The following is a 10,323-nucleotide window of genomic DNA, read 5'->3' as shown; positions in this document are numbered from 1 at the left end:
GGACCCCAAACCAGTAGAGACAGTCATGCAAGACTACGTACGAGACACCTTTTCCATAAAGCTCAAGAAAAGTAGTACACGGTGTGTGAGGGAGGAGAATGTGACATGTGAGGGGAAGGGCATGGGGACGATAAAGTTTACAGTCGTGGGCTCCTTGGCACAGAGGCAGAAAAGGAGGGAGGAGGGGACACAGGTAAGGACACGGGCAGCCTGTGCATTAACGTGAAGGTGGCTTACAGCTTGCGTGTCCCACGTCTAGGTGCACAGGTGCCAGCCGAAGGGGAGAAGGGGAGGGCTGGGGCCTCGGGAATGCTGTGATCATTTGGAACCCACCGTCCGAATGGGGCCAGAGGGGACATTCATTAGATGCCTCTGGACAATCGTCTGCTGCCTGGTCAGCTGGAGCCCTTGAGTGCCCACTATTGCATGAATGCTGGGGGACAACCATAGGACAGACAGGGCCTGGGCCACGCGACGAGACCTCAGGGACCGCCATACCAGATGTGACTGTATGGTGCACACAAGGAAAGGGTCTCCCCGTAAATTACTGACTGCGTAAAAACGGACTGGAGACTGGGTCACGGCCAACAGAACCGGTGAAATAAAAGCTAGTCAATAACGCACGGAGAGTCGCCCGGAAAAACACCATTGTAATGAATCTGCAAAAGCAAATCGTGTTCTCTACACTTTGGGGGAGGGAAGCCTCAACCAGAAACACAGCTCTGGGCACGCGGCGTGCGCTCGGTGGGCCCGGAAACAGTCTCTCCTCTTCGTGGTCACACAGGTGACCTCCGAAGCAAGGCTGCTGGAGAAGAAACTGAAGAACATCCAGGTGGTAAAGAAACTTTGGGATTTGCCGCCCCACGTCCCAGGGGAAAACGGCTCGATTCGTGAAAAAGAAAAAACAAATCACCGTGTGTGAGGCCCTCCTCCTTTTCATTTTTACAAAATCTGCAATAAACCACAATTCTTAAGCTGTTTTTCATTTTTTTTATTGCTGTTAATTCAAGGAAAAAGGGTTGCATAAAATCCAATCTGTTCTAGAAATATAAGTGGCCTTTCCAGTACATAACATTTCAAATATCAAAGTATATGGTAAACATACAAATAAGGAGAAGGTAACATACCTCCTATATACAGTACAGTATTTTAAATCATAAAATAAGCTCCATAAAGTACAACTGGCAAGTGGTTCCCAACACGGCCCATACGTGGCTCATCAAAACTCTCACTTGGAACAACTCAACGGCAGCTTAGCAATTAATTTAATAATGTGGTCCAAAAATACCCAGATCAAATAAAATATATTTAATCAAAATAATTTCCTTTATGCGAACTTTCTTCTTTAAATTAAAGCTTTCATCTACCCCTTGACACCCACCCCTTTCCCTTCCCCCCGAACTCCCACCCTGAAAGTTAGTTTCAAAATGTACATTGCTGTTATAAATATAAATGCTACCCATGAAGCATTAAATGAAGCTTCTCTTTTCTTCAAGTTTTTCCTTTTATCTAGCAATCTGTTGGGCTTCTGAACCCAGACCAAGTATTTAAGTTCCTCTGCTGGGCACTGACATTGCCCCACACGACACGAATCTATCCCTTCTGCTCTGTACTGAGGAATGGGAAAACAAAACCAGCCCGACCCTGAACCCCTGACTGTACGGGGGCAGATGCTCATCGCTGTTGAATGCAGCAGTTCCAAAAATACACCCAAGGCTTCCAGATAATCTCAGTGCACTTTAGGAAATCAAAAATTACCTGGAAGCAATTTAGTACATAGATTGGCTTTAAAAAAAACTTTTTTTTTTTTTTTTTTTTTTTTTTTTGAAAACAGCAGCATTAAACTTAGTGACAGGACACAGACATGCTTACTACTGTCTGAACACACTCGGAAGCCAGTCTTTCACATTATGATCACGCAGAGTGGGAAACTTATCAAAGTGACTTTGCGACGAGAGAGACGGGTTAGGGAACGAACCTGACTTTCGCAGAAACCAGAGCTTCCGCTCGGACTGCAACAGACCACACACATCTCGAACACAACGTATCACTGCTACAGTCGGTGTGAGAAAAGAAGCAATCTTTACTCCGGTAGTGTCTCTTTAGCACGACACGGTGACAGACTACAAGAGAGATCAGCCGTCGACTTTCATCACAGACACAGACACAGACACAGACACACACACACACACACACACACACAACACTCACACGTTTGTTCACTTTATGTCTCTCTGAAGCAACAGGCTAAAAAAGTATGACGAAGTAAAAACTTTTTTTGTTGTTTTTTTTTTTTTTTAAGAAAAAGCTCTTTGTCCGCTTCATACATCATATTTTTTCAGTTTCATATGGTTTTACTTCTTCCACTCTCTTCCACTTAACTTGAATTTTGATTTGGACAACAAGCACTGCATATATGTATTTACGTGATGCTGTTTATTACATATATACACACGATTTGGGGAACTTGATTTCTCCTCTCAGATGAAGGTGAAGCACTTCACCCTGGATTTACAGGCCACAGGAAAGGGGGTGGCGGGGAGATGTGTGTCCTTTGCGGTGAAAGTGAGAAAAGCTGGGAAGAAGCAAAGTTTCTCTTTTTCAAAACCATATGACTGTCACCAGTGTTGTAAAAAAAAAAAAAAAAAAAGAAAAAAGGTCAAATACACAGTTTTAAAGATTCAGTAAACATTGCACACAGCAAGTATTCAGTGTAAAAAAAAAAAAAGCACAGCAAACATTTTCCTTTTGATAGTTTGGAGGTTTAAATTACATGTATCATACAGATAAGCCTGTTGTTGAACCAGGAGACCAGAGGCTCAAAAGCAACGCATTCTTTTTTGTTTTGGACATCAGTACAACAGAAATGAAAAACCCCAAGTGCATAGAAATCTAGGAAATGTATAGACAAAGAAACACAAACAAAATACCTTTCCTTTCCTCCCCTCCACACCCCACCATGACTCCCCAACACGTCAGGGTATTAAGCAGTCAAGCTTTACGCGTTTCAGTCTGCAGAATCCAACGTATCATTAGAAGGGGGGAGGGGAGGTGCGTATCTCAGTCTGTAAGTGCCTAAAACGGGAAAGACAGAACTGCTAAGTCACTGCTTACAACGCAATGCATCACAAACCACTACAAGATAACAAAAGGGCATGCTCGCCAGAAGGCAGCTTCCTCCGCACTACTATGGTCCCAAATGGCACACAGGATTACCTTCCAAAGTAAGAGGAATTTGTGCTTTAAGTCCAACCTAAAGCTAGCAAACCCAATCTTCCTTTCAAAATGCCAAATACACATTCGCACTTCAAGACTTCTTTTCTGGATGAGACTTGGCAAAACTGACAAAAGCCAAATCCAAGTGAGAGAGAACAGTCTGACGTCTACGCTGAGTTTGTGATCTTACTCCTACTTATTTAAGAACATCTTTCTTGTTCCTGGTGGCGAGAACATTAAACGGAGTTCAAGCTAACTCCCTTGCTCCCAAACCAGTGCTTAAATATTTTGTTCCTTAAAATGCATTAAGCATCTTTTTTTAAGCATCTGCTGGGAAGGGAAGGGGCAGCGTGGTGGGGGGCGGGGGGGGGAGTGTGCATGGGGCCAGCCGGCTGTGCATACGTGTACCACACTGTAACTAACAATCATACCTGTCGGGTGACTAGAATTACTTCCCACTTCTTCCTATTTAAAAATTTCGCTTACTCTACAAAACAGGACTGTAGCTTAAAAAAAAAAAAAGTGCTGCAAACAAGAGATCTGCTATCACGTGACACAAATTCCCATTATATTCCTTCAAAAGTGCCTCAACGGTTCTTAGGCTCTCACTGGAAACTGAATTCCTCAACTCCCTCGCGCTGGGTGGCCCGGGTCTACGCTATGTTTTCCCATTTGCCTCTGAACGATCTGTCACTGAAAGCACACCTTCCGTAAGTGAGCACACACCAGCTCCTTCTGCCACAACAGGCTCCCCGCGCTCAGTGAGGTGGGGAGAAGCGGGCACACTCAAAAACAAGTCCTCTGGGAGCTCTCATGATTACCTTGTTGACTGGCCTCCATGGACGACTGCTTGCACTCCTGTGCGTAGTGCCCGCTTACACCGCAGTTGTAACATGAAACGTTCCCGTTCTTCTTGGGCCCCGAACCGCTCGTGTTGGCAACTACGTTAGGTGCTGGATACACAGGGTAGAATCTCCCAAACCCCGCCATTTGTTGCATGCCGTAGTTGGCTTGGCTCCCCATGACCGGGTCGTGCACCAGGCCGTTCGCATACGGAGTCTGAGGCAGAAAAAAAGGAAGTTGGTTTCCATTGCTCTGATGTGCTTGGTTGAGGTAGCTGCCGTTGCAGATGGATGGCAGAGTAAAGAACGACGGGACTCGGTACATTGGTCCGGGCATCGGGTTGGGATAATAGTAACTGTTCAGCTGAAGGCTGCCGTTGGTCCCGCAGCTGCACCTTCGCCCACAAGAACCGCAAGGACCCGAGCCCATCTGCTGCGGCGGCAATACTGTCCCGTTAGCGTTCGTGTTTCCCACAGCGCTGATGTAAGACGTGCTGTCGCTCTGCGCGGTGCTGTGTGTCAAAGCGGGGCTGGGGCTGGGGGCGGGGCCTGGGGTGTGGGTGGGAACCGCGGGAGGAACCGACTGGGCCTGACTGATGCCCGCACCCGCGGACTGGGCCGACGCCGCCGCCGTGCTGAGCACGCTGGAATTCTGGCTGGGCAGCACGCCGGCAGCAAGCGGGGAGCCCGGCAAGGTGTAGGAAGCTGGTGGCTGTGCGGCCGAAAGGCCGGCTGCTGGGAGAACTACCTTCACATTGGTAGGCTGAGGGACTGTCCCAGTGTTTCCCTCGATTTGAGGCACCATTTGATTGAGTCCTACCACCTGGGATGCAGATTTTGCGATGGGGTCCGTGGTAGCCACAGGAGATCCCGGAAAACTACCTGGGCTATGGACAGGGATAAAGGCAGTGTTTGGTGATCCGATGCTCAGACTCGCGGGTGGCTGCTGCGGGATGTTAACCGGGCAACTCTCGGAGGACCCCTGTGGCGGCGGCAACTTTAGCCTCTGAATTGTCAGGTGCAGAGCAGGGGCGCTGCTGTGCGGGAGGAACGCCGACGGAAGAGGTAAAGGGGAAGCCAGTAATTCGAGGTGTTTTTCGGATTCTCCGGTAGAAGCTGTTGGCCCCAGTATTCCAACAGGGGTAGAATTCGTGGACTCCCTTATTGCAGAAATTGCAACGGGACTGGGAACAAGCATCCCTATTGTCTTGCCGTCAGTGGATTTGGGTGGAGGGACGACAACGTCAGACTTCTGGGCACCATTGTGCATGACACAGTGTAAAGTTGGCATAAAAGAAATATGCTGATACTTGGGCGCATGTAGGGGGTCTCCTAGAAGGCCTCCGTTGTCGCTTCCTAACGAAGCAATCTGAACAGGTGGCTTGACACTGACGGTCTGGTTGACAGAACCACAGCCTGTAAACCTGGTTGTTGACGGATTCCCAGAATCCTCAGAATTGCTGTCTGTGTCTAAGGAAAACAAACACAAACAGCTGTCAAAGCGGAACTCCGATCTCTTGCTAGAAATAAACTTGAACTATGTATCTAAAATGAACTCTGGAAGTTTAGAAGTGGAGGAAATGTGTCCGTCGGTTACCTGACAGCCAAGAATTTTTGGCTGTCTGTGGACTTCGTTTAAAAGAGAATCGGGACAAGGCGAAACCACGGAGATAATAAAAAGACCAGTGGTTGCCAGGGGTGGGGAGTTGGGGGGAGAGATGAAGCACAGGGGATTTTTAGGGCAGTGAGAACGATCTGTAGGGTATCATAATGGTAAATGTAAGTCATTATACATTCGTCCAAAGCCACCGAACGTGTAACAACCAAGAATGAATCCTTAGGTAAACAATGGGCTTTGGGTGAGAACAGTGCGTCAGTGGAGGTTCATCCTTGACAAAAGACGTATCACTTTAGTGAGTGGTGCTGATAATGGCGTAGGCTATTCATGTGGCAGAAGCATATGGGAAATCTCGGTACCTCCCTCTTTATTTTACCGTAAACCTGAAACCGCTCTAAAACAATTAAGTTTTTAATTAAAAAAAAAATCCATGGAGAGATCAGCAACAAAAAGGTTAACTGGATGCTGAATGAAGCACAATACAAAGACTGAGATTTATTTGGTATCACCTGATTACTGAGAAAAGGACTGGATATTTTTTAACCTTCATCAATTTTAGGCAATTCACTTAATTTATTTATATTCTGTACTCCAAACCCAAGGTCTTCACAGATGTCTCCCGTACATGACACAATTTAAAGGAGCTCAATCACAAGATTGCATTTAACCCAAATATCTAGAGGAAGGGAATGGAAGACAATGGAATAAATGCTCTTACTCTTAAATATTTCAGCGGGGAAATAAAGCCACGACTATAGTCATAAAACAAATGGTGTTAGAACACAAGAAGCAAGACAAATGTAAGAGTGCTGCCATTTCTCCAACGGAAGAACCAGTGAAGTGGCAAATACAAAATTATACTTCATACGGTGTTATTACTGCAATCACTCTTAGGCTTGTATACAGAAATAACTGCAATCTAAACTTCCCCTGGATTTCCTGACTTTTGGTATAAAAAGGGCAAAAGAGAAAGTCCAGTTCACAGCATGTAAACATCATAAACCCAGATACTGCAATAATATGTATGGAAACCATGCAATTAAATATTGTGCCTATTTCAATGTCTTTTTGCTCATAAATACAGGCAGAACTGGGCAATGTACTTAAAATGTTTACATTTATTAAGGTAACAGTAGCTATAGTCAGCTGTTAAAAATTTTTGAAATAATACCAAAAACAAATCATTAACAGCAGTCTTTCTCAAGAAAGGTTAAACAGAACCTGCCTACTGACACAGAATGTCAACAGTGTTATTAGCTCAATTACTAGAAAGAAGAAATTCAATTTATCAGTAAGTGGTTCTAGTATAAACTTCCCTTAATAACCGAGGTGCTTCTTGCTAAACTTTTTTCAAAAAAGTATCCAAAAATTAGTAACTTATCCAAGGCATTTTATCTGTAGCTGTACCATCAGAGGAATACACAGTAAAAGATAAACATTTCATGGACCCATGAACACATGGCCAACTAATCTTTGACAAAGCAGGAAAGAATATCCAATGGAATAAAGACAGTCTCTTCAGCAAATGGTGATGGGAAAATGGGATGGAGACATACAGAAGAATGAACCTGGACCATTTTCTTACACCATACACAAAAATAAACTCAAAATGGATAAAGACCTAAATGCAAGATAGGAAGCCATCAAAATCCTAGAGGAGAAAGCAGGCAAAAAAACCTCTCTGACCTCTGCTGTAGCAAATTCTTACTCAACATATCTCCAGAGGCAAGGGAAGCAAAAGCAAAAATGAACTATTGGGACCTCATCAAGATAAAAAGCTTCTGCATGGTGAAGGAAACAATCAGCAAAACTAAAAGGCAACCGATGGAATGGGAGAAGACATTTACAAATGACATCTCAGATAAAGGGTTAGTATCCAAAATCTATGAGGAACTTATCAAACTGAACACCCAAGAAACAAATAATCCAGTGAAGAAATGGGCAAAAGACATGAAGAGACACTTTTCCAAAGAAGACATCCAGATGGCAAACAGACACATGAAAAAATGTTCAACATCACTCACCATCAGGGAAATACAAATCAAAACCACAAGGAGGTACCACCTCACACCTGTCAGAATGGCTAAAATGAACTCAGGCAACAACAGATGTTGGCGAGGATGTGGAAGAAAAGGGTCTCTTTGGCACTGTTGGTGGTAATGCAAACTGGTGCAGCTGCTCTGGAAAACAGTATGGAGGTTCCTCAACAAGTTAAAAATAGAACTACCCTACGACCCAGTAACCACACTACTAGGTATTTATCCAAAGGATGCAGGTGTGCTGTTTTGAAGGGGCACATGCACCCCAACGTTTATAGCAGCGCTATCAACAACAGCCAAGTATGGAAAGAGCCCAGATGTCCATTGACAGATGAATGGATTAAGATGTGGTGTGTGTATATATGTACATATGTATACACATACACACACACACACACAATGGAGTATTACTCAGCAATCAAAAGAATGGAATCTTGCTATTTGCAACAATATGGATGGAACTAGAGTGTATTATGCTGAGTGAAATTAGCCAGAGAAAGACAAATATTGTAAGACTTCATTCCTATGTGGAATTTAAGATACAAAACAGATGAACATAAGGGAAGAGAAGCAAAAATATAAAAACAGGGAGGAGACAAAACATTAGAGACTCTTAAATGTAGAGAACTGAGGGCCCTGGAGGGGTTGCGGAGGGATGGGCTAAAAGGGCAAGGGGCAATAAGGAGGACACTTGTTGGGATGAGCACTGGATGTTATATGTAGGGGATCAATCAGTGGATTCTACTCCTGAAGTCATTATTGCACTATATGCTAACTAATTTGGGACGTAAATTTAAAAAAATAAATAAACATTTTTTTAAGTTTATCTGTTTTTGCGAGAGAGAGAGAGAGAGAGAGAGACAGAGAGAGAAAGAGAGTGCACACACATGTGCACGTGCTAGCAGGGGAGGGGCAGAGTGAGGGAGACACAGAATCTGAAGCAGGCTCCAGGCTCTTAGCTGTCAGCACAGAGCCCGACGTGGGTCTCAAGTGGCAAGCTGTGAGATCATGACCTGAGCTGAAGCTGGATGCTCAACTGATTGAGCCACCCAGGTGCCCAAAAGGTAAACATTTAAGTCCAAAGAAGATACAGTATTTTTCAGGTGGTCAACTAAATTTCCATTTGAACTGGGCTTACTTTAAATCTTAAGTCATAGTAACTGGCCCCATGAGTTTAAATGATACCAAGCGGTTTTCTGAGCACTGTAAGGACTCATGTAGCAAATCAGGGATGGTCTCTCCCTTTTTTGCACTGGCTTTGAAAAGTATAAAAGTCTTGAAACAAAACCCCATAATGACCAACAGAACAACAAAGTCACATGCTTTTTAAAGCAACCTTTTTGTGTACTCAAAATTCTAAAAATGATTACAGTTTTTTATCACAGTGGACATCTCCCCCCCCCCCCCCCCCTGCTGGATTTAGATATTCCAAATGATTCTTCATTTAGGGAAGGCTCATTTAGCCACTTGATAACTGAGCCTATCCTAAAAAGGGCAAGTTCCGCCATCTAAGCCACCAACTTGCCAAATCTGACGACACGAAAGGGAGGCTGCAAAGTAACCCAAGGTACAGATGCACTCCTCACAGTTCTCAGAGAGGCCAAATTGCACTATTGGCGTAAGAACCCCAGGATTACTGGTACGTCCTCCAGAATTGGGCATGGCATGTGAAATGAAACACACTGAACGCTGGTCTATTCTGGAGAAGGCATAAAAATTCTCTCATTTAACCTTCGTAATAGCTCTAGGTGGTTATTTCTTTTTTTTTTTTTTTTTTCTTTCACAAGAAAACTGCAGACCAGAAGTACACTGTTGCCTCAGATTAGCAGAACTGAGGTCTGTAGAGTCACCGCACACTATGTCTGATAGGACTTCACAACAGCTGCACAGTAAAGATCGGTTTTATTTGTATGTGATGCAGGAGCACTTAGGGCCATAGCTCCCGAAGACCTGACCGGACGCTCGGACACAGAAGCTCAGGTCTCAGAAAGCTACGGTAGAAGGATCTCTACAGATCTTCAGGTGGTCCAAGAGAAATCATTCAATACCTCCTACTACCATGGGTACACCTTAGAACCAAGATGTTACTAAGCAGATGTTCATAACCAAGATGTTACCAATCAGATGTCTTTACCATGTGTGAAGAATGACATCCCCATTCAACATACACATTTTTGAAATGTCATTTCCAGAATAGTAAGGTAAGGATCTCTGACACTCCTCTCCTGCATAAAAGGAACAAGAATTCTAGCAAAAACTGTCAAAATCAACTTTTTTAGAACTCTGGAAATTAACTTAAGGCTTACAGCAATCTGAGGAGTGTTTATTCAAGAAAAACTCTTAAGAAATCTCTTAAGAAAAGTGAGCACTGTGGCATTTTAACTTCCCCTAATTCCAGCGTGCTTTCTCTAGCTCAGAAGTAGCCTTATAAAGGAATAGCTTTGCAACTACAGTAGCTATAAAAACTAGCAGCCTAGCAGCCACCAGAAGAAACATGGGTGGAGCTATTTAAAGCCCCATCCCCAAAAAACTGTCATTGTCTATCTAGCAGTTACAGGTCACTCTGTGTTAACAGCTGCTTACCCACAGGGCTTTTGTCACAATCAAT

General features: G+C 44.1%; 1 protein-coding gene across 6 annotated transcripts in view; it reads right to left on the bottom strand.

Moving 5' to 3' along the window:
• The window catches only part of ZCCHC2 (zinc finger CCHC-type containing 2), a 68,882-nt gene that overhangs the window by 5,245 nt on the left and 53,314 nt on the right, over positions 1-10,323 (bottom strand). For 3 of the 6 annotated variants that reach the window (XM_086683166.1, XM_086683167.1, XM_086683163.1), the window contains 2 exons: positions 4,038-5,528; positions 977-3,075 (listed from right to left, as the gene is read on the bottom strand). In XM_086683166.1, coding sequence (XP_086539292.1) covers positions 3,008-3,075; positions 4,038-5,528 — 1,559 coding nt within the window. In that variant the 3' untranslated portion in view covers positions 977-3,007. Of the gene's footprint in view, positions 1-976; positions 3,076-4,037; positions 5,529-10,323 lie in introns of those variants that run through there. The other 3 variants (XM_086683165.1, XM_086683164.1, XR_015242610.1) reach the window with 2 other exon arrangements.

Source organism: Puma concolor, chromosome D3 (genome assembly GCF_028749965.1).
Source record: "Puma concolor isolate L17-30 chromosome D3, mPumCon1.1.hap2, whole genome shotgun sequence".
NCBI classification, from domain to species: Eukaryota; Metazoa; Chordata; class Mammalia; order Carnivora; family Felidae; genus Puma; species Puma concolor.
This window is presented reverse-complemented; position numbering and strand designations above follow the sequence as displayed.